General features: G+C 37.2%; 2 protein-coding genes across 9 annotated transcripts in view; both read right to left on the reverse strand.

The window, feature by feature from the left end:
• LOC139748206 (F-BAR domain only protein 2) overlaps positions 1-11,396 on the reverse strand; it is a 138,001-nt gene extending 126,605 nt beyond the window's left edge. For 3 of the 8 annotated variants that reach the window (XM_071661094.1, XM_071661057.1, XM_071661040.1), the window contains exons 1-3: positions 11,285-11,396; positions 8,667-8,758; positions 1,611-1,827 (exon numbers count right to left, since the gene is read on the reverse strand). In XM_071661094.1, coding sequence (XP_071517195.1) covers positions 1,611-1,827; positions 8,667-8,758; positions 11,285-11,314 — 339 coding nt within the window. In that variant the 5' untranslated portion in view covers positions 11,315-11,396. Of the gene's footprint in view, positions 1-1,610; positions 1,828-8,666; positions 8,759-10,235; positions 10,353-11,284 lie in introns of those variants that run through there. The other 5 variants (XM_071661076.1, XM_071661032.1, XM_071661047.1 and 2 more) reach the window with 5 other exon arrangements.
• A 5,262-nt stretch (positions 11,397-16,658) lies between these two features.
• The window catches only part of Plod (procollagen lysyl hydroxylase), a 230,558-nt gene continuing 222,020 nt past the window's right edge, over positions 16,659-25,196 (reverse strand). The window contains exons 15-16 of the mRNA XM_071661095.1: positions 25,030-25,155; positions 16,659-21,755 (exon numbers count right to left, since the gene is read on the reverse strand). Of these exons, the coding sequence (XP_071517196.1) occupies positions 21,600-21,755; positions 25,030-25,155 (282 nt within the window). The 3' untranslated portion in view covers positions 16,659-21,599. The remainder of the gene's footprint in view (positions 21,756-25,029; positions 25,156-25,196) is intronic.

The following is a 25,196-nucleotide window of genomic DNA, read 5'->3' on the forward strand; positions in this document are numbered from 1 at the left end:
GCTATCAATCAATAAACGTATAGCATTTGTCAGGCATTCACAAAGTTTCTGTAAATATAAGCATTTTCTTTCCTCAATGGTTTTACATCATTATAATATAAGGACAATGTAAAAGGTAGGAATGTCCTGATTTAAATCTATAATTGTGGATCATGTAGATTCTTTTCTTTTATGTCAGTAAATATACATATATTCTTTAGGCTTACCTTTTAGTGAGGCTATTACTTCAACTATCCAGTCCTTTCACATACCTCCTCATAGATCTCCCCAATGCTAAATGCCACAAACGTCACTAATGAGCTCAATTCTCCAAGCTCATTCACCCTTAAGTTAGCCAACATAGTAACAATCATTGAGTAGCACCTTATGTTCCCAACACTGAGCCTCTAAAAAGCTCTACAACTGGATGTTTTAGACAGTGCCCTTATAGGCAATCTCGAGCAGGTCTCTACCTAGAGCTGACATTCTGCCTCCAACTGTCTGGGCTTGATCAATCCCACTGTATTCCACCTTGATGAATAAAACTTATTTTTGATAAAGGAAGTCTTTCTGCTTTACATCCTTAGGCCAAAATAGCAAGAATTACAGAACATCAACCCTAGACAGAAGACTGAGGGCCAACCTACTTCAAAGTTACTTATCTGAACTACCACAGCCAACCCAGTGAATACCCACATGGAAATATGCCAGATCCAACAGACTGACTACGGTGACTGTAACGCTTGTCTCATCTGCTGTCTCATCTCATATGTCTGCTGCAACCCCTGCACTGTTTTAATCATGGAAGCATGCTTGAAGCCTTGTACGCTTCATTTAAACCTACCTGTGGATCATACAGAGTACTACCTAGGCAACACAATAATTGATATCTGGAGTTTTAGTAAACAGTGTGCCTAAGTGGCAATGTAAAGTGATCCATGGATATGCAGATGCCAGGAGCACATTTAGCACAGCAAATTCTATAGCTGCTTAGCACGAGAAGTGCCTGTGAGGCCCTGATTCCACGTGGTCATGTGCTTAAACTACTGGAAACGTGACGCACATTTTTGGATTCAAGGTTACCTAAGGACCAACTACTTTGCGGAAATTTGTTTTACACTAAGTTCACAATTGCATCAATAACCCCACTTCATTTGTTATAATCATTCACATATATGAATGGTGTCTCATAATAAATCCATTAAAATTAGGTACATGTGTTTCTCTTAAAATTAGTTAACACATCCATTTGGGCATGCACTAAAGGGATCCCACATAAGTCAAACCTAAAACTCAGTAACCCTTAAAAGGCAGTGAAATATACTTAAACTTTGATTGTAAGTATGCACATAGATTTAAATGCTGAGCTACCTAAATATTGCCAATTAGCATTAAATCAGTAGCCACAAACATGACATCCTGCCCATATTTACTTCATGTATCTGCCATTTATGGCAATTACAAACCCATATATCTCATGCATATTCATCATTATTATGCATTCCAATACCCCAATCTCAATAACAACCACTGCATTCTTCTTCATACTTGAAGTGGGTATTAAACTGTTAAGCGACCTCTCAAATACTTCATAAGCATTTTTAATAAATGAAAAACTATAAAATAATTACCCCTTTATGTTTCTTGTGTAGGTCATCGTTATACTTGACTACCTCCTTAACTAAGTCCTGTACACGCTGGACGGTGTGGGAGTGTATACTGGACAACTTTTCTGATGACTGACGCAGCACCAGAAAAATTGGAGTACATGTTCCTTTTTCAGTGTTAGTACTAGCTTTATTTGCAAGCTTTATTAATGACTTTGAGTAAGTCTCATCAATTGACCATCTGAAAAAAAAGATATAGCTCAAACACATGAATAAATAAGTCACAATTAACGAAAGTTTTCCAAGAAAGATGAAAACAAGTACTGTATGGATGTGTAACAGGTGACTTGAGCATTATGTGGTACTAGTACTGACAGCTTTTTAAAATCAGCTTTCTCATTTTTTGCATAATTACCTACTTGTACTGTACAGGGAAAAAGTTTTACAACCATGGGGCCCCATCTCTTGAACATTCTGTACTATCACACAACTTTTCATATCTACTTACACTAACCAGGTCTCCATTGGTATCATTCTATCCATTCACCACTCTTGAACTATAAAAGTCCTTCCTTACACCTCTCTCAATAAGTTTCTTGCTTAAATTCATGTTCTGTCCACTGGTTGTTCTATCCTGACATCCCCAAAACTGTTCACTGTCCACATCATCAATCACTTATAAACTTTTCAGTTTACGATCAGGTCAACCATCACTCTTCTCTCTTCTAAGGTGGGCAAATGCTAGGCCTATAGCCTTTTCCTGTAACTCAGTTCCATTAATTCCGATACCATCTTTGCTGCTCTCTTCTGGACCTTCTCTATTAGTTCTTAGTATCTCTTTTGGTGAGATGACCAAACATGAGAAGCATATTCTAGTTCTGACTTATTTCTAGTGAAGAGGGAGGGAGTTGTACACCCATAGGATCATGCCTCTTGAACAATCTCTACTATCATACATCTTACATTTATGCAGTGTCTGCATTCACCTTGTTCTCATTTTATTCAATTCACCCATGATTTCTATACTATAAAGGGACTTCTTTACACTCTTTATCAACTTCTTACTTAATTTCATGTCATGTCCACTGGTTGCTCTATTCCTACTTTTCTCAAAAGACTTCACTGTCCTCATCAACATTCTGATTTAAAAATTAAAAGGTTGTGATTGGGTCACCCCTCATTTTTCTCTCCTCTAAGGTGGGCATATCTGATGCCTTTAGCCTTTCCCATAATTTAGCTCTCTTATTTCTGGTACCTAACTTTGCTGCGCCTCCACTGGACCTTCTCTCTTTATGCTTCTTTAGGTGCCGTGACCAAACTTGAAAATCATATCTAGTTTCGGCCTTATGTGTGAACGAATGTGGGCTTTATTGTCTGTTTTCCTGGCACTGCCTTGCTGAAGCAGGGAGAAGCAATGCTGTTTCCTGTAGGGCGGGGTAGTGCCAGGAATGGATGAAGGCAAGCAAGTGTGAATATGTACATGTGTATATATTTATATGAATGTATATGTGTATATGCTGATATGTATATGTTTGCATATGTGCATATATGGGTGCTTATGTATATAAAACTTTTCATGCATATTTGCCATTTCCTGCATCAGCAAGGTAGCATTAAAGGAATATCCCACTTGGCCCCCTTCTCTGTTCCTTCTTCTGGAAAATTAAAAACGGAAGGGAAGGATTTCCAGCCCCCCACTCCCTCCCCTTTTAGTTGCCTTCTATGACACGCAGGGAAAACGTGGGAAGTATTCTTTCTCCCCTTCCCCAAGGAATAATTACCTACCTATACATACCCATACATTTCAACATATACATACAGACATATACATATATACACATGTACATATTCATACTTGCTGCCTTCATCCATTCCTGTTGCCACCCCACCACACATGAAATAGCACCCTCCCTCCCCCTGCGCACATGTGAGAGGCAGTGCTAGGAAAAGACAACAAAGGCCACATTCATTCACACTCAGTCTCTAGCTGTCATGTGTAATGCACCGAAACCACAGCTCCCTTGCCACATCCAGGCCACACAAAACTTTCCATGGTTTACCCCAGACACTTCACATGCCCTAGTTCAATCCACTGACAGCCCATCCACCCCGTTATACCACATCGTTTCAATTCACTCTGTTCCTTGCACGTCTTTCACCCTCCTGTATGTTCAGGCCCCAAACACTCAAAATCTTTTTCACTTCATCCGTCCACCTCCAATTTGGTCTCCCACTTCTCCTTATTCCCTCTACCTCTAACACATATATCCTATCTGTCAATCTTTCCTTTCATTCTCTCCATGTGACCACCATTTAAACACACCCTCTTCTGCTCTCTCAACCACACTCTTTTTATTAACACACACACACACACACACATAATTCTTATCCCTGGGGATAGGTGAGAAAGAAAACTTCCCATGTATTCCCTGCGTGTTGTAAAAGGCAACTAAAAGGGAAGGGAGCAGGGGGCCAGAAATCTTCCCCTCCAGCTTTTACTTTTCCAAAAGGAGGAACAGAGAAAGGGGCTAAATGAGGATATTTCCCTCTTAGGCTCAGTCCTCTGTTCTTAATGCTACCCTGCTAATGCAGGAAATGGCAAATGTGCATGAAAAATATATATATATATATATATATATTTTTTTTTTATACTTTGTCGCTGTCTCCCGCGTTTGCGAGGTAGCGCAAGGAAACAGACGAAAGAAATGGCCCAACCCCCCCATACACATGTATATACATACGTCCACACACGCAAATATACATACCTACACAACTTTCCATGGTTTACCCCAGACGCTTCACATGCCTTGATTCAATCCACTGACAGCACGTCAACCCCGGTATACCACATCGCTCCAATTCACTCTATTCCTTGCCCTCCTTTCACCCTCCTGCATGTTCAGGCCCCGATCACACAAAATCTTTTTCACTCCATCTTTCCACCTCCAATTTGGTCTCCCTCTTCTCCTCGTTCCCTCCACCTCCGACACATATATCCTCTTGGTCAATCTTTCCTCACTCATTCTCTCCATGTGCCCAAACCACTTCAAAACACCCTCTTCTGCTCTCTCAACCACGCTCTTTTTATTTCCACACATCTCTCTTACCCTTACGTTACTCACTCGATCAAACCACCTCACACCACACATTGTCCTCAAACATCTCATTTCCAGCACATCCATCCTCCTGCGCACAACTCTATCCATAGCCCACGCCTCGCAACCATACAACATTGTTGGAACCACTATTCCTTCAAACATACCCATTTTTGCTTTCCGAGATAATGTTCTCGACTTCCACACATTCTTCAAGGCCCCCAGAATTTTCGCCCCCTCCCCATCCCTATGATCCACTTCCGCTTCCATGGTTCCATCCGCTGCCAGATCCACTCCCAGATATCTAAAACACTTTACTTCCTCCAGTTTTTCTCCATTCAAACTCACCTCCCAATTGACTTGACCCTCAACCCTACTGTACCTAATAACCTTGCTCTTATTCACATTTACTCTTAACTTTCTTCCACACACTTTACCAAACTCAGTCACCAGCTTCTGCAGTTTCTCACATGAATCAGCCACCAGCGCTGTATCATCAGCGAACAACAACTGACTCACTTCCCAAGCTCTCTCATCCCCAACAGACTTCATACTTGCCCCTCTTTCCAAAACTCTTGCATTTACCTCCCTAACAACCCCATCCATAAACAAATTAAACAACCATGGAGACATCACACACCCCTGCCACAGACCTACATTCACTGAGAACCAATCACTTTCCTCTCTTCCTACAAGTACACATGCCTTACATCCTCGATAAAAATTTTCACTGCTTCTAACAACTTGCCTCCCACACCATACATTCTTAATACCTTCCACAGAGCATCTCTATCAACTCTATCATATGCCTTCTCCAGATCCATAAATGCTACATACAAATCCATTTGCTTTTCTAAGTATTTCTCACATACATTCTTCAAAGCAAACACCTGATCCACACATCCTCTACCACTTCTGAAACCACACTGCTCTTCCCCAATCTGATGCTCTGTACATGCCTTCACCCTCTCAATCAATACCCTCCCATATAATTTACCAGGAATACTCAACAAACTTATACCTCTGTAATTTGAGCACTCACTCTTATCCCCTTTGCCTTTGTACAATGGCACTATGCACGCATTCCGCCAATCCTCAGGCACCTCACCATGAGTCATACATACATTAAATAACCTTACCAACCAGTCAACAATACAGTCACCCCCTTTTTTAATAAATTCCACTGCAATACCATCCAAACCTGCTGCCTTGCCGGCTTTCATCTTCCGCAAAGCTTTCACTACCTCTTCTCTGTTTACCAAATCATTTTCCCTAACCCTCTCACTTTGCACACCACCTCGACCAAAACACCCTATATCTGTCACTCTATCATCAAACACATTCAACAAACCTTCAAAATACTCACTCCATCTCCTTCTCACATCACCACTACTTGTTATCACCTCCCCATTTGCGCCCTTCACTGAAGTTCCCATTTGCTCCCTTGTCTTACGCACTTTATTTACCTCCTTCCAGAACATCTTTTTATTCTCCCTAAAATTTAATGATACTCTCTCACCCCAACTCTCATTTGCCCTTTTTTTCACCTCTTGCACCTTTCTCTTGACCTCCTGTCTCTTTCTTTTATACATCTCCCACTCAATTGCATTTTTTCCCTGCAAAAATCGTCCAAATGCCTCTCTCTTCTCTTTCACTAATACTCTTACTTCTTCATCCCACCACTCACTACCCTTTCTAATCAACCCACCTCCCACTCTTCTCATGCCACAAGCATCTTTTGCGCAATCCATCACTGATTCCCTAAATACATCCCATTCCTCCCCCACTCCCCTTACTTACATTTTTCTCACCTTTTTCCATTCTGTACTCAGTCTCTCCTGGTACTTCCTCACACAGGTCTCCTTCCCAAGCTCACTTACTCTCACCACCCTCTTCACCCCAACATTCACTCTTCTTTTCTGAAAACCCATACAAATCTTCACCTTAGCCTCCACAAGATAATGATCAGACATCCCTCCAGTTGCACCTCTCAGCACATTAACATCCAAAAGTCTCTCTTTCGCACGCCTGTCAATTAACACGTAATCCAATAACGCTCTCTGGCCATCTCTCCTACTTACATAAGTATACTTATGTATATCTCGCTTTTTAAACCAGGTATTCCCAATCATCAGTCCTTTTTCAGCACATAAATCTACAAGCTCTTCACCATTTCCATTTACAACACTGAACACCCCATGTATACCAATTATTCCCTCAACTGCCACATTACTCACCTTTGCATTCAAATCACCCATCACTATAACCCGGTCTCGTACATCAAAACCACTAATATATTTATATATATATATATATATATATATATAGGATAGGGGAGAAAGAATACTTCCCATGTATTCCCTGCGTGTCGTAGAAGGCGACTAAAAGGGGAGGGAGCGGGGGGCTGGAAATCCTCCCCTCTCGTTTTTTTTTTTTTATTTTCCAAAAGAAGGAACAGAGAACGAGGCCAGGTGAGGACATTCCCTCAGAGGCCCAGTCCTCTGTTCTTAATGCTACCTTGCTAACGCGGGAAATGGCGAATAGTATGAAAGAAAAGAAAGATATATATATATATATATTTTTTTTTTTTTTAATTTTTCCAAAAGAAGGAACAGAGAAGAGGGCCAGGTGAGGATATTCCCTCAAAGGCCCAGTCCTCTGTTCTTAACGCTACCTCGCTATCGCGGGAAATAGCGAATAGTATGAAAAAAAAAAATATATATATATAATTCTATTATCATAATACTTGATCGCTGTTTCCCGCATCATCGAGGTAGTGCCAGGAAACAGACAAAGAACGACCCATCCACTCATATAAACACATATACATGCATGCACATACATGTACATATAAATATATATATACACATCAACATATACATATATGTATATATACACATGTACATATTCATACTTGCTTGCCTTCATCTATTCCTGGCGCCATCCCACCCCAGAGGAAACAGCATCGCCACCCCCTGCATCAAGGTAGCCCCAGGAAAACAAAAAGAGGCCTTAAAGGCATTCAGTTGCCCATGCTGTCTTAGCTAACTTAAGAAATAGCTTTGGCAATATCATGAAAGTTATGCTGACTGAAAAAAATTACAGTATCTTTAAATATTTCATTATCAATTAAAAACAATATTCAAAATGATAAATCAAGAATGCAAGTTTTCTATCGCTATTACGAGGTCTCAGTGTCACTTCAAGAATTTGCACTTTAATTCACAACTTATGAATCAAAGAATGTTTTGGTGAGACATTCTATACAAGGGCCCCCTGTGGGCCCCCTTACACATCCAAATGATCTGATGAGCGCTAAATAACTACTATCCCAACCTGGTCTTAAATACCCATCCCTCTTACAATACACTCATCTGAAACCACACTCTCTAAACATATAGGAGTTACACTTTCTCATCTAAGCTCCAGACATCAGCCATTTCCATAATAGCACAAACACCAATTTGACATATCTCATGACTCTTCACGCCCTAAATGCAAAACCTACGATGAGAACACGGAGCTCTTACTGCTCAATTGCCCGGCACCTCTCCCCACAATCAGAAACACACATTATTGCACTTTATCACCTATGGTACCTGCCCAGTGGACCTGGATAACTTTCTGAGTACTGTGGGGGGTCTCACAGAAGAAAGAAATGCTTCTTCAGTAAATACTTAGTACATAAAAGCAAGAGGAGGTTACAAAACTTCTTTTAATTGTTCAGGGAAAAGATTGATACCTCTATTATCTGAAATTCATATACAATTAAATTTTCAGGAGATTAAGAAATACAATGTATTACATGATACAGCTGAAGTTGACTTTTGTCTTTTAGCAAAAGAAAAAAAAAAACGTTAAAATACAGATTTCAAAACTCCTCTTGCTTTCGATACAATATCAATAATATGATCAAAGTAAATTATATGAGGCAAAGCTAAGATAAATTCTCAATCATAAAAATAAAAGCCTAACAAAAACTCACCTTTCTTTGAAGAATTCTGCTAACTCTTTACTAGCAGTCTGACCTTGTTTCATATTCTGGTACAAGACATTCCATCCATTGTGTTCCTCCCCCTAAAAACATCAACAGTCTTAGCCAAAATAGGTACATAGCATGAAACTTAATTTTCTGTATGAATTAACATGAATTCAAGGACTAAGCAGTCCACTTTTCTAAACATACACCATACAGAGTTTTCTATCAAACAAAATTTAGACATTCAAAATATTCCAAAACTTACTATAAGAATTACTGTAATTTGCAATGAATAAGCAGTATAACTGTTAAGAGCTCTCTGGATGAGGAAAAACCAAGGGCAGAACTGCCCATTTCAATATCTTAACTTGATAATTTTACCCATATTTGGCAAAAGCTTGCTGCAACACACACTTTATAGAAAAAAATAAACATACAACACTTGGATCAAACTTCAGTGGAAAAGCATGACTCGTGCTTGTCTGATGAGTGTTACTTCTGATAGGTGGACGTCTGGTGGAGTAGTGTTCAAAACTGAGTTGAGGGGCATTTGTTCAGTGCTCGACAGGTTACCTCAGGGTGTGTCTTTTGTCATTGTAAGGATAATTTTTGAGGGGTGGGAGGGGGAGGCCTATAAAGTAATGGTTGTTCACTGTAAAGCAGAGTTAAACTTTCCATTTCTACTCACAAGTCTGGTTAGTAATGGACTGTTTTGGGTGGGAGAGGTCGAGTGGTGTTGCATGGCTTGAGTCCTAGGCACGCTTAGCTGAGATTATGTAAGTGTACAGTGTTAGCAGCTGCAAGGCAGCTACTGACTGCTCTGAGTGCACTATTCTGTGGCTTTCAGCTTTGGCCTATTTGCTTTATATAGGGTGGAAGACCAGGCAAGTGAGGTGTACTTTAGCATGGAGTGGAGTGGAGGGTATAAACTGGATTTGTGTCTACCTAGGGGTTAAATGAAAAATTGACAACTTCTGTGGAGATACAGCCATTTATCCCTAATAAAAACGTATCCAGTGATATCAATGCATATGAGATAACAGTAAGCTATTTCTCCATCTAGATATACTGATTCATACTGAATTTAGCACTGAATTTTCACTTAATTATCCTGCCTTTAGCACTGAATTTTTGCTCATTCATACTCCCTTTAGCATTGTTTTCACTCAATTATCCTGCCTTTAGCACTGAATTTTCACTCATTCATACCCCCTTTAGCAATGAATTTTCACATTATTAATGCCCATCTGTTAACTAAGAAAGTCACCCAAAAGGCATTATCTGTAATATAAACTTATGGGTAAATGCAACAGAAGGATAATAACTGGTGAATTTTTGAGCATTTAATGTACCAATGATTGTAATTAAGGAGCATCTTATGTTGAAAATAAATCAGCAGCAATTCACATTTAATGGATGTAAATGAATCTATCAATTGTCCTTCAGTAGGTGCTACAAGAAGAAAAGCTGATGGTTTATGAATGAAACTGGAAAGATGAAGATAACAGCTTATAAAGCATGAGCAAAAGTGGAAGTTCACATCCAGAACACATCACAAATTGAAAATTGACTTACCAAAGCAAAAACTGATTTCTTTAGTTTCATTTTCATACTGTAATGACTATATATATCATTTAGCTTCCTATATATGTAGGTATACGTTTTCAGAGGTTCGTCTGATCCTTAACTTCAAAAATTAATAATGACAGTTTTCTACACTAACCCTCTATGTTACCCAAACTAACTTCTGACTTAGTCTCAAGAGAGCTGAAATCTATGTAAATATGGAGGTGTAAGATTACTAAATATACAGTATTATAAATCACTAACAAAATTTTTCAACACCAATGGAATTAAAAGATTACTTTTTGTACTTTACCAAGCATTTTCAAGAAAAAATTTGTCGTGCTCTACATTAATTTCATTTTATAAAAAAAAAACTAAACATGAGAATTACTGAAATTCTAAATAAATAATAGCTAATATGAGGCTAACATACAGTATGCTAAATAAGCAAACATGAACTACAATAAATGATGTACAATATAAATCATTATTGTGAATTAATTCATATTACAAATACTTATAAAGCTAAAAATGCCTATTTCAAGTTATCCTTTGCAACTTTCAAACTGGCAACGTAAATCACAGGGACTAGTAGACTGAAGGAGTTATCTTTGGCAGCACCGAAGATAAATAGGGAATCATTTCTTCATGTGTAGTAACCATAACTACTCACAACCTACAACTATCTACAATGCATTTGACCGCCTCAGTAACTCTAATTGGGTCGAAAATGACCATAACATGAAGTGCCTAAATGGTTAATTGGCCTCGTTTTATCATCTCAAGCACCATGCCAATTCTCTACGACAAAATTGCATACACAGCATACCATAAAGCTATATTCTAGACAGCATAAATATAAATGAGAGAAAAAAAAGGGTAGCAATGGTAATAATGAGGGAGGCGACAGTGTGCCGTTATTAGTGGGTGGATCAGCTGACGACCCCACTCCCTCCCCACACGTAAACATTACCAACTGTCAACTTCTGTGCCGCCAATAAAAAAAAAGTGATATACGATTCTTAACCATATGCGAATGATCATTTATGTCATCCTACCCAAAAATAGTCGCAGAAGTCAACTGCCATCCTGTGGATAAATCCCTAATCGTTGCTAGCGCACCCGACCTGCATCATAACAAACGGCCAATATGGCGACACCTCGCGAACTATTGCGTGGTGGAGCGAGATCTGACCCGCCAGATTTTGAAAGTATGGTGGTTCACTTCATGCATTTGCATGGACGAGGTCTTGCCTGAACATGGGGGATTAAAGGATGTTAATGATAACATCAGGAGAGGGTAGACTGGACAATTATAAGCACAAACTCAAAGAGTCCGTTTAAACTGGGGTCATTATTTCAAATACCGCATATCATTCAGATCACTTAAAACCTAGATAACATGGAATATATATATATATATATATATATATATATATATATATATATATATATATATATATATATATATATATATATATATATATATATATATATATATATATATATATATATATATATATATATATATACAGAGGGAGAAAGTTAAGAATGATTTATTGCTGATATTAAGGACTCTGGGTTCATCTTAAAACCAAAGAAATATGATCTGACAAGACAGACGTGTTATCAGTCACACAAAAATACTTGAATTAAGATGAAGTGAAAAGAACATATATGTCCAGAGTTCAGCAGGGGCTCCTGACAACATTACTATGTCCTGAGTTATATTGGCTCCTTGAAACATAGCACTGTATAGTGCTTCTGGAAAAGAGGTAGTGTTCTTTCAGGAGGGAAAAATGAAGAAGACATCAGAATTCATGATCTTTCCCTCAGAGTTCCTGTTAAAGAAGAGCCCCTGAACACGACACGAGATGGAATCTACTCGTGGTGAGAGTTGGAAAGTGGCCGACACTTCCTTAAGATCTCTCTCAACCCAAAGGTGCTTAAAACTTTCAAGAATTTCCAACCCAATTTTATGTTTTGTTGAAAGTCCAAATCATTAAAATTTCAAACAAATAAAGCTTCCTCCGTAGATACGGTTAGTGTAATGGATTTCTTGTAGTCTTTGACAAGCCCAGGCACCATTGGAGGATCCAACGTACCCAAAGTTTAGTTTCCAATAATCCAAGAAAATAATGGTGACCCTCAAGTCACAAGTCAGCCAAAAAGGTGGCCTTGCGAATTCAATGACAAATTCAATGGTTGTAAGACCAAAGACGTTGTTACTGAGAAAAATGGGTTGTAAGTGTTTAAATTCCATATTTGAATTGCCGGTGAGAGGTCAATAGATTTTCTCTTCGTATGACCTATGTAAGTTCGTAATATTGTGAAACACTTAATAAATCCATAAACTTTTTCTTCGTAAGATGTGACATATATGTAAGACTTTCTAGTTATGTAATTTGTACTATAAGCTGTGAAACGAGGGTTGTAAGCCCATAAGCTTTTTGGCTTGTGAAACATGGATGTTAAAGCGAATAGAATTTGTGTTTGTACAATGTGGGTATATATGGCTTCACAGGTCTGCAGACTTTTATTAGCAACATGTGGGTACAGTAATTCATTATTTCTTTTTCACATGTGCTATGTGGGTTGTTGTATTTCTCTAAACATTTATCTTTGCAAAACTTGAATATTTTTCCCTTTATGATACAAGTGGTTGATTTTTTTTTTAATGTGGACCAAATGGGATTTTAGTGTAACGTTATACATCGTACAACGTAAAGAAACGTTTTAAATATAAAATATAAGTTGTGAAGGTGTATGCTTTTGGTAAAATATGGCACTTAAGTTCATACGGGTTGCAGTTATTATCTTTATTATAAAAACAATCTAGAATTCTCCCTAAATTAGCTAATCAGACGGAAGTCACGGTAGGGAAGTCCGTGTGTCATATCTGTTGGAACAGTACTCCACAAAATATGTCCAATTGTGGAGAATAAATCTGAACCCCCCACTTAGCCTTAAGATTAAGAGAACATAGCTATCTAAACGAGGAACTAATAAAACTGTTCATTATCTGTTCCACGTGAAGATGTCAGAGGAAAGTTCTGGGGGTTTAGATGTATGGCAAGCATTCAATGTAGTTGACGGGAATGGCAATATAGGGACTCAATTAATGAATCATTTTTGTGTTACGAGTGAAAAAGAAAAAAAAAATGCTTACATGATTGTGGAAGCTCACATTTCAACACAACTTATGGTTGTATGCACTTGATCCACCACCCTGTGGCATTAGGAATGACGTATTGCTCAAGAGGGAGAAGGGTGGTGATTGGACAGGCTGTAAAATAACATTTGTACCATAATGATTTGAATAATATTTTTATCTGTTGTATTCAAAGAATACATGTATTCCTTTCTTGAAAACACAAAAATCTTATTCTTGAGGGTATTGAGGTATGTCAAGTTCAATTCACTCAAAGTTAATGTGTGTGGTAATCATCTTGAACTTCGCAGATGGTGAAAGTTGAACAATTTGTTATTCACTTTTTTTTTTTTACAGAAACGCTTTTTTTCTGCATTTGTTGTCAGCATTAGTCTATTGTGCGTGCATAGTTGTTGGTAATATCTGCCTCAAAGGGTCAAGCGCATAAGTCCGGATCCTGGTTACAGATGTCGGCTCACAGTCAACCCAGCTGTTCATCCACCCCTAGGAGTTAATCGATATAATGAGTAACTGACTCAGGCTAAGGTATATATATATATATATATATATATATATATATATATATATATATATATATATATATATATATATAGCGTTAATGGGCCTCAGCTGCACCTGCCATCTCAGATAACATAAAAGAAAAAAAAAGTTTGGAAGGCTGAGTGGCATTGGTAATACCTTGAATGAAGGGTGGGGCTTAGCTTCAGGATGTGGGATTAAAGTTCAAATGGAACTTTTTGACTTTATTATAGCCCTGCTTAGGTAAAGTAGTTTTAAAATCTGTGAAGACACAAATGTCACACAAAAAGACATTAACTTGTTTGAAGAGCCTCTTGATGAGATGTACTTTTCTTGATAATATTCTTTGTCTATAATGTTGAATGCCTTTGCATTCTGCAAAGAAACTTACAGTATATCAAACTAAATTTGAACCGAATATTCAGATAATGCCATCACTGATATAATTTACCAAAGTGGGGCTGTCTTGTTATCAGTGATGGATATAATTTCCTAAGGAGAAATTCAGTTTGGGAAGGAGAGGATTTCACAGCTATATGACTGGGATTAGATTGTTGAAGGATGTGTTAGTTGTAAATGGTGAGGGTAGTATAAAGTGAAGCAGACAACTAGTGGCAGTTGAGAGACAGATCATGAGCTAGATCATCCTAAAATTTGGAGATTTAAGTTCATGAGGCAAGTAACAGGAGTTTTTGGTGTTGAAATAAGCACAGACACACCCACTGAAGAAAGAATATGATTGTATGTTATTAAAGTAGATAAAAGTAATTGATGGAATCATCTTTAGAGAGTAAGACAGAAGTACTTGGCTAATGGCTTTCAGTATGGAAAGAATGTGAATGTTAGTGAAACAAAGAGAAATCAAATTGGTTTATTTGTAGAGCAAAGTTCTTGGGAGGAGCCACTAATGCTCCTGCCTGAGCAATACCTCTTGCTGGCAAAGACAGATAGGAACACCAATAATTTTTCACAACTCATAATCCTTGGAACTGGGAGCCATAAGTATGTTGGGCTCATCCATGATTGTATTTTAGTAATTTACAAAGAGACAGATGAGATAAGAGAAACTTACATGATTAGTCGATATTCTTACAGGATTTCTTGAAATTTGACCATTACCCTCCCATTATATATGTATCAGAACTATCCTCTCACCTCTAAATGCTTTTGGAATTGAAGCATAATTTTACCAATACCAAATGGTTTTACACATACTAATAGGTGGGGAATGCATTAACTTGCCCATATATGCAGATGATTTTTCCTCTTCTATTGTTTATATTTTTGGCCAAATTTAGAGTACATCATATATGATGGCATGGTACATATTGTCATATCAAGTACAATCCTTTACAAATAGCTTTCTTTCAATTTACTATATGTTTATGTTTTTTATTGTGCCAATTGTTGAATTTCTACTTCACTGTTTTACATGTAACAATTGTTGTATATTACATCAGTGCAGTCATGCTACTCATCTAAGAAAAGTTTTCACTGCAGGTATCCAGAGGCACACTTGCAGTGCAAATACATTTTAGGAATATAAGTATGAACATATACTTGTGAACATAAATCTTTATGTCTTTTTAAGTAAATTTTTGTTTGATGATCTCTTGGTATTGCAAATTTTTGATAATGCAATTGTCTTTATATATCTTCATATTTGGTTCCAAAGTATTATTGCTAATTTCATTACTCTCTTGCTTGATGAGGTGCTAGTAGTCTTAGCATTTTTATATCAGTACCCTCAGTTTGTTGCCATATGTAAATTTTCATATATCTTTTCATGTCATTTTAGGCTATAAAGTTTGAGTTTTTTAAACTCATGATGGTTCAGACTTTTCATACCCTAAATGTTGCTTGTGAAGTGTTATTGAATTGTTTAACTTGTTCCATTTTCCTTGTGCAAGAATAAGAGTACTTTGTCATATGACTGGCATGAACATGAGTCCCTGTTTCTGTGTACAAGCTTTAGTACTCAGGTGTCAACATAAATACCTTGGTTAAATTACTAACTAGATATGGGTTTCTTCTTTCACAGCTTTTCGTCTTAGATTTAGATTTGAATTCCAAATATTTTTGAAATCCACAAAGGAAATTGGAAGTTGTCAATCTAAGACTTAATTTCCCTCTGCAAGATGAATTGTGAGCTTTGTAGGCTGTTGGCTGGCCTTAGTTGGTAACCCAAAGGATGAGTCATTAGAGGTGCTTGGAGGCCTCAGTAACCTGCTAGTGATCACGGTGAGTGGTTGTATGCCTTTTCTATGGACTCCTATGGCACCCACCACTGTCCACTGATCTGAATAACCTTATGCAAAATCATGTGTGCAATGGCATGTGTAAGTGAGGGCTGACATTTGAAGAGTTAAAGTATTTCTCTGCAATACACCCCTATAATTCTGAATACACTCTTAAATTTTTCCTAAAGTCATAAGAGTATTCATTTAAGTGCATTAATATGAGCAGGGAAAAATTTCTTAAGTACAAGGCCTTCAGCATGAGTATGAGCACATGAGAGAATATAAAATGTAGATCTAGTACAAGTATGAATGAGTACTGTACCAAAATTGTCTTGTTGAGAGGGATGCCAACCCCCATATCTCCCTACATAAATGAATTTTATACATGAGTTATCAGGTATCACTATGAATTGTGGGTCAAATAATTGCTTCTGCTTTCGTATCTTTCCCCTTACAGATTCAGAATGAAATCCCAAAGGAAACTGGAATAAAAGTTGACACTACAGTCTATGCTTTATTTTATTAACAGTAACATATACATTAATCACATATTAATTCATTTCTGGAAACTTAATGAAACTGATAAGCATTCCGTCATTAACCTTTCATTTTTACCACATTATAAACAAACTTCACTTTTGAATCACCGAAACTAGTTTATCTCTAAATCTGGTAAATAATCCATGGTAAGCATTGCAATTCAAGGAAATATGGGATTACTTTGTTCCAACATCTCTCCAGTAGGGGATAATTGGATTTTCCTCCCAAATATGGCACATTTGGACTAAAGAATGTATTTCCATGGCATAGCAAAGAGTAAGGTTAGCATATGGTTGCCATACCAATGAATGTGACTAGTACACATACCAACCAAAGTGATGTATTAGAAGTAGGAAGATAAGTGTAAAAAACCAACTGTTATTTACATTTAAATATAACAATTTCATTTTAATCATTTATTGTTGAAATGTTTAAGGTAATGCAACAGAAATATATAATATGACACAAAAACAAAATAATCATAAAAAATACAATAGAAACAACTTTTGTCAAGAAAGTAATAAACCGTCTCTTCGAACACCTACATAATGTGATTCACAGGCCTCTTATGTATGTTGATTTGAGGGAAAATTATAGAAACCTGGGGATATCTATACTATAAAAAGGCAGTCTTGTCATCTGCAGACTCCTTGAGAAAGCTGCCAGATTCATTATCTATGTACAGTTGCCATTAATACATCTAGTTCCATGGTAGGATGGACACTGCTGAAAGCTAGGGTGATATATATTTGGGAAAATGTTATACTATATAACATCATTGACAGCTGGTCTTGTATGTGGATATGCTGAGGAAGATGCTAGATGCACAACGTCCAACCCCCATATGCAAATACCAATAATTCATCTGCTTCCTTGGCAGAATAGAAACTGCTGGCTGCTGGTGGTGTTTTATTTTTGGATATGTTACTCTTTAGCATGAAGGATGTCCTAGCAATATGTGAGGTATAAAAAGCAAAAAAGGGTGGGGGTGAGTGTTACACCACTACTGTTCTCTGATGCAGCACAGTTTTATTCTTGTCAGTTTCTGCTCAGTGTAAGTCCGAGTCCAAAGGTCAATGGCCAAGTGGTCAACAGCCTCCCAGCCCTCTGCTGGAGCAAGCAGATAAAGCCTGGAGGGCCTGAACCCGATAGTAACAGTAAAACAATAGACTTCCTCATTGCGACATCAGTCTGAGACAAAGCTTTATAAAATATACAGGACTGCTTTTAGTGCAAGAAATAATTTTGTTTTTCATCTTGTTACACTTTTACTTGTTTAATATCTCTGAATTTTGAATAATTTGGATCAGTAAAAGGATTTACTGTGTCTTGCTCTGAAGTGTGGCAAGCACCACAGTTGCGAGGCTCAGGAGTACTCTAAAGGTACTCTATTCCATGTATCCACATAGTTTTTACAATAGTTTCAGTTTACTGTTAAGTAGTAGAAGTATTCCCTCAAGTAGGAATGTACAATAGATTCAGTTTATGGTTAAGTAGTAGAAGGTTTCTCTCAAGTAGGAATGTGAGTATTAAAACAAGTACTGAGGGAAAATACTCATGAGTACAGTACAAATACTCTGGAATAAGTATGTGTAGAAATACCAAATATGGCTCTAATAAGTAGTCGTACTAAAATTCTGTGTACACAGAAGGCTGCCTCCCATGTCTCCCTGCACAAAAATTTTTTTATGCATTCTTTAACATATTCAAAGAATTTTGAAGAAATAAAATATTAGCTCAGATATGACTAACTTCTTTGTTTTGATTTTTTTTTAAACCTATTAGACTTTACTCCCTTAGTTTTGTATAGAGACCAGCCATAAAAGGACTAACCATTATGATATGTTTTTCTTTCCCGATAGGGAAGTGTGGAATTCTCTTCCTTCTTTCATCATTCCTTATAACTTTTCCACCTTTTAAGAGTTGTCTGCAAACACAACTTGGGCATTCAATTACCCATGACATGTAACATACTTCTAAAAAAAACTGTATATCAGTTTTTGTAAAATTGGAATAATGAAAGGAAAAGGTGCTAAGTAAGTATATAGCAATTATAGGGGAATAAGTCTGTTACGAATATTATAAAAAGTGTATGCATGAGTGTCGATTGACTGAGTGATGGAAATGACTGAATGCAGAATAGTGAGGAGCAAGGGGGTTTAGGAAAGGTAGGGAAGTGAAAGTCAGATTTTTGCAATTAAAATGACTAGAAAAGCACCTAGTGGAAGGTAAGAAGCTGTAAGCAGCTTTTATTGATCTGGAGAAAGTTTATGGCAAGGTAGAGTGGAATGTTTTATGGGATGTGTTAAGAATACAAGGGGTAGGAGGCTACTGTTGGGTGGTGTGAAAACTTTTTACAGAGGACTAAATGCATGTTTAAGAGTGGATGGAGAGTTGAGCAAACGTTTCAATATACATGTGGGTGTGAGGAAGGGCTGTGTGATGTCACCATGGCTTTTTAACATGTATGGAGTGTTAAGAGAAATGAAAGAAAAATTAGGGAAAAGGAGTGTGGTGGTGAGGTATGGTGGCTTGTGACAAGCCTTTTTGTGGATGGAACTGTGCTGTTTGCTGAGAATGAAGAGAAGTTGCAGAAGGTTGTGAGTGAGTTTTATGGTGTGTGTGTGTGTGTGTAAGCATAATATATGGTACCTGGGTAATCTTTCCACCCATTTTATATATAAAATGATATTTCTTGCCACATTTCCAAAGCTAAGTTCTTCGTACAGGTACAGGAGGGGGGAATGAGTGATAAATGTTCTCTTGGCATTGGAGGAACGTATAAAACAATTTGTAATGATGTTGCCACCATAGCCAAAATGTCCCTACTTCGTTTTATATATACAGAAAATCACTGCAGATGTTATTCCTATGGTATATGTATATCTTATAGTGATTATGCAAATCAATAATCATTCCAAAAAATACATATAAGGTAAAAAAAATTGCTACATGCCTAGTGGCAACATTGTCTACTGTTACTGTAATACTGATACTTATACAGCTTATTGTGGACTTTACAGGGTAAATATACTTATCTATCATTATCTTATTTTAGAAGGATGAAAATATTTTTATCCAATATGAAAAAAATGAATTGCACAGGAATGGACAGAAAACTTCACTGAAAGGTTAGAAGGTTAATGGCCATATATTCTGCCTTAAGGGAGAGGCAGCCAATTCGAAGAACTGATTCTTATATGAGGTCAACCATCTCCTAAATCATAGATCTCATATGATGTCAGCTGCCCTCTATGGGTTAAATGTTAAAATGCCAAAGTAACATGTAATATTCTTCAGCATATGTTATAAGCACTGCCATTGAGTCCTCAAGTGAAAAGAAGGTTGTGAAGATCATCAATGGCTGAAATACTTATAAATCATGCATGCTTCACCTAGTCTGAATGAGGGGAAAAGTCATATTAATAATTGTATGTACAGATACATAGAATAATTGACTTAATAAGAATATATAATTGAATGGAGATGTGAAGACTAGACAAAATGATGTGGACGTACAAGCTTGATGTTTTGTCACCATTAACTTAAAAAGCTCCTATAACAATATGGCAGTGAATAGGTACTATTAATGGTTATGAAACCATTCAACAACCAAAGAGGATGAAATTCTCACATATTTAAACATTTATCTTAGGTAAATAAAAACTTCGCAAACTTTTCATGATAGTCACCAAGGAAACGTCTTGCACATTTAAAATACATAAAAACAAACCTCTCTAAGTATGACACTATTAAATCTTCATATGCATGGCTAAAATAAGACTTTTTCTCCAAACAAACAATTACCCATATACGTCATATACAAATTATGACATATCTGGGTAATTCGGTCTGCTAATTTTTCTGGTTCTATGCCAAAAACAATATATTATGAAAAGGGTTGTGGTATTCATCGTGAAAAATGCCAATTTAGATGGTCTGCAAGCATCTACTTTAATTCAGTATGGGTGATATATGTCACTAATCTTTCATTTCAAAAGATGAGAGAAAATGTGTTTGCATGAATTCTAACAATGTATGGGTAAAACTGTCATATCAACAATATGATCAAATATAATTCCCAGGTTCATATATTTCACTGCCCTGAATGTATAAGAGATACCCAACCATGCTTTGCAGAAAAATAACCTTGAAGAAATAAAATCTGGAGGCTCTTTTGTAATTCATGAATTTACTTTGTGCATCCATTAGCCAGAGAAATTCGTTACATTGGATGTGGTATGTAAATTCATCTATAATAATCTAATGGTAAATAATTTTCCACAGTATTCTGTTCTGTGGCATAGTTTTCAAATTTTAAAGCTAATTAGCATAATATGGGTTGCAGAGGCAATTTACAATTTCCTTGAATAATACTTATCTTTTAAGTACATTGTTTTCTTTATACTGTTCCTTTACTCTATTTAGAGTATCGTTTGCTGTTTTACAGAATACATTAAACAAAAATGTTATAACTAACATAAACATACTTTCAGAAACGGTGTATCTTATGATTCTAATTACCATGAAACATACACCTAAAATACAGTATGAACAAGTCATGATACATATTGAACATTTCTAAACAACATATATAATGTAAAATGGTAGAAGAAAACAAATACTGTACAGTTAAACTTGTAAGAAATGGAAGACAAGTGAAGAAACTGTGATACATAAATTATCAATTTTCATAACTAATAAGAAAGATACGCATATCCATGGGAAAGCATTAACATCAAGACATGTGGCATAGCTTAGGCCAAGTTTTCCAGAGTTCTTTAACAATGAAAATACAAACATTAAAGCATAACGCATCTAAGGAGATTAAAATGATTAACAAGGATTTTTAGCATTACACTGAAAAACCAAAGTCTATAATACCTCAGAGTACCTAGCAAATCAAGGATCAATAAAGGAAACCATAATATACCGTGTGCCTTTGGTGGTCTGGAGTCCCTCATGGTAATGTGTGAGTCGGCCAGGATGCATCAATGCCCATCCCACGCGTGTGTTGATTACAGAACAGTTATATCTGATAAAATGTGCACCACCTCCCTGAAAAGTTTAAAAGCAAATAATAATAATATTCATTTTAATGCCTAACTGTTTTCTACATTACTGAGGTAGCGACAAGAATAAATGAACAATGGCCTCATTTGCAAACATCCACTCCCTTACTGTCATGTATACTGTGGTGTAATCAGGGCATACCACTCTGCCAAGCTCCAGAGACTTCTAAGCTTTATTTTGATTGCTTCATATGTTGTAATCTAAAGAAAGCACACCACCTGTGTGTCATGCTGATTCAGTTCATTTTATCCCACTTGCACCTTTTACCCTCCTATATGTTCAGGCCCTGATATCCTAGGACCTCCTTCACTTCATCCTCCATCTTCAGTAATCCCATCCCCCATCTTCCTTTACTTCTGATTCATAAATCCTCTTAGTCAGTACCACAACACAAAACCTTTCTAAATTCAGCAGATCCGAGTTAGCTCTCTTAATTACACAGAACTTACTTCTCTCCTTGCTTTTACACTGTCATTCATTACACAATTGAGCTACCTCACATCATGTGACCTCTGGCATTTCACTTCCATCATGTTCATGCCAACTAATTATTATACGTATATTCAAAACAATTCCTTTTGACCATAAGGCCCACTCACTTACATATACTTACATATGAATCATTTTTATACCAGGAATTCCCAATCAGCAGTCTATTTTCAGTCAAAAACTCGGTAAGCTTTTCATCATTTTCTTAAACAGAGGGTGGGTGCCCCATGCACCCCAGTTGCTGTAACACCCACGCTCAAATTCAAATTAACCATCATTAATATTCAATCCCTAACACCAAAACCGATGATGCTCACACTCAGCTCCTCCTAAAACACTTGCCTCTTCCTCATTCCTCTTGTTATTAAGTGAATAAGCACTTACAGTCACAGCACTCATAATCCACTTTCATTTTCATCCTCATCAGTCTGTATCTTACTTCTTTACACTCTTTCAAATATTCCCACAAGTCCTCTTCTAGAAGAAATGTCACTCCTTCCTCTGCTCTTGCCCTTACACTAACCCTATATATTTCCAAAATCATTCATTCCCCCTTCCCCTTGAGCTTAGTTTCACTCAAAGCTAGAACATCCAGGTTCCTCTTACTGAACAAACAACCTACCTCTTCCTTTTTCTTATGCTATTTACATCCATGCACATTCAGACACTCCAGCTTGTGTTCCAAACTTTAGAATTTGAAGTAGGATGAGGGGAGTGTTTCTAGCTCCCCACTCCAGCTCCATTTAGTTGTCTCCTACAGTAAGCATGGAGTATGAGGGTAGTATTATTTCTCCTTTTTCCTTGGGAGAACAGAGTTTGATTCCAGAGAGGGAGCCTAAGAAATAACTTACTGATCCACAGAAAGAAGAAGGCCTGCAAATTGCTCACTGAAAAACAGGTAACATCTACAGAAAGAAGGTATGCGAATTGTTCACTCCCAGCATGGGGATATGGTGACATATATAATCATCTGAGGCCTCCCGATGGATATGAATATACTTTAAATCCTTTAAAGTGGATCCACTGGAGGGCAAGCAAGGAGCCAGACATGGTAATTCCAGCTCCAACAGTGTTTATTAAAGTTGCAGTTAAAAGGTTTGCTGTAAAATTTCTGGATATAAAAGTAAAGATTTTCTTTTCATAAACCTTTCTCTAGTATGTGGAATTTGTTTCACAAATTGAAAAAGTTACCCTAGTTCTAAAATGTGAAAAATCTCAAATCAAAGTGTCAAAAGTTGGGCAATGGTGATGCTTAAAATGAATCAGCATCAGCAGAAAATCATAGATAACAAAAAGTAGTTGCAATGTCTGGCTTGATGTTTGAGGTATTTCAACTATCTCTGCAGTAACATTTCTCACCCTCTTTTAACGTATGAAGTTAGAAAAGCTGGATGGGAACAAAATGGAAAATAAAATGAATGAACTAAACAATCTCTATGAAGAGGTACCAACTTTTCATTAAAAAAAATCTTTCATTTCATGGTATTGTGAAGTGTGCTATACAATAAACTCTTGAAATGTACATCTATATCATGATGTTATTGTAAATATGACATACCTAAAGGTGAAAAATAAAGAGAATGTACTGAGTTTAAGAATGAAAGTGGATCAACCTTTGAGTATTTACATATATGTTTAGCAATGCCACTCACAAATGACAGCACCCCACACAATATGACAGGAAGTTTAGAGGCTGTATAATATTTAGCAATTTATGCAATGAAGGTAAAAATTTCTTTGGCACCAAAGAGAAATTGAGATTCTTAAAATTACCAATAAAACATTTCCAATTCTATATGTGTGATTTTAGTAAAGAAAAGATTAAACTACAAGACCCCAATGTCTGTTATTTTAAAAAATACCACACAAAATCTTTAAAAACAGGCTAATTTATTTATATTTATTTATTATACTTTGTCGCTGTCTCCCGCGTTTGCGAGGTAGCGCAAGGAAACAGACGAAAGAAATGGCCCAACCCCCCCCCATACACATGTATATACATACATCCACACACGCAAATATACATACCTAAACAGCTTTCCATGGTTTACCCCAGACGCTTCACATGCCTTGCTTCAATCCACTGACAGCACGTCAACCCCGGTATACCACATCGTTCCAATTCACTCTATTCCTTGCCCTCCTTTCACCCTCCTGCATGTTCAGGCCCCGATCCCACAAAATCTTTTTCACTCCATCTTTCCACCTCCAATTTGGTCTCCCTCTTCTCCTTGTTCCCTCCACCTCCGACACATATATCCTCTTGGTCAATCTTTCCTCACTCATCCTCTCCATGTGCCCAAACCACTTCAAAACACCCTCTTCTGCTCTCTCAACCACGCTCTTTTTATTTCCACACATCTCTCTTACCCTTACGTTACTCACTCGATCAAACCACCTCACACCACACATTGTCCTCAAACATCTCATTTCCAGCACATCCATCCTCCTGCGCACAACTTTATCCATAGCCAACGCCTCGCAACCATACAACATTGTTGGAACCACTATTCCTTCAAACATACCCATTTTTGCTTTCCGAGATAATGTTCTCGACTTCCACACATTCTTCAAGGCCCCCAGGATTTTCGCCCCCTCCCCCACCCTATGATCCACTTCCGCTTCCATGGTTCCATCCGCTGCCAGATCCACTCCCAGATATCTAAAACACTTCACTTCCTCCAGTTTATATGTAATATCATTCACTTCAAAAAAATTATCCTCCATATCACAACTGTTTAACAGCTAATCCTTTGCTTTCAAACCTTACCTCATAATCAATATGTGGGCGGTTCAAACCAACATTGATTGTGTAAGTTGAGGAGTCATGATGGGGCCGAAGGAAGGACTGCTCTGTTGGTCTGTATCGCACAATGAAGTTCATGATTGCTCTAGCCTGAAAATCATATTCACCAATCAAAAATCTTTCTCTTACTC

This window comes from Panulirus ornatus, chromosome 5, assembly GCF_036320965.1.
Source record: "Panulirus ornatus isolate Po-2019 chromosome 5, ASM3632096v1, whole genome shotgun sequence".
In the NCBI taxonomy this organism is placed as follows: domain Eukaryota; kingdom Metazoa; phylum Arthropoda; class Malacostraca; order Decapoda; family Palinuridae; genus Panulirus; species Panulirus ornatus.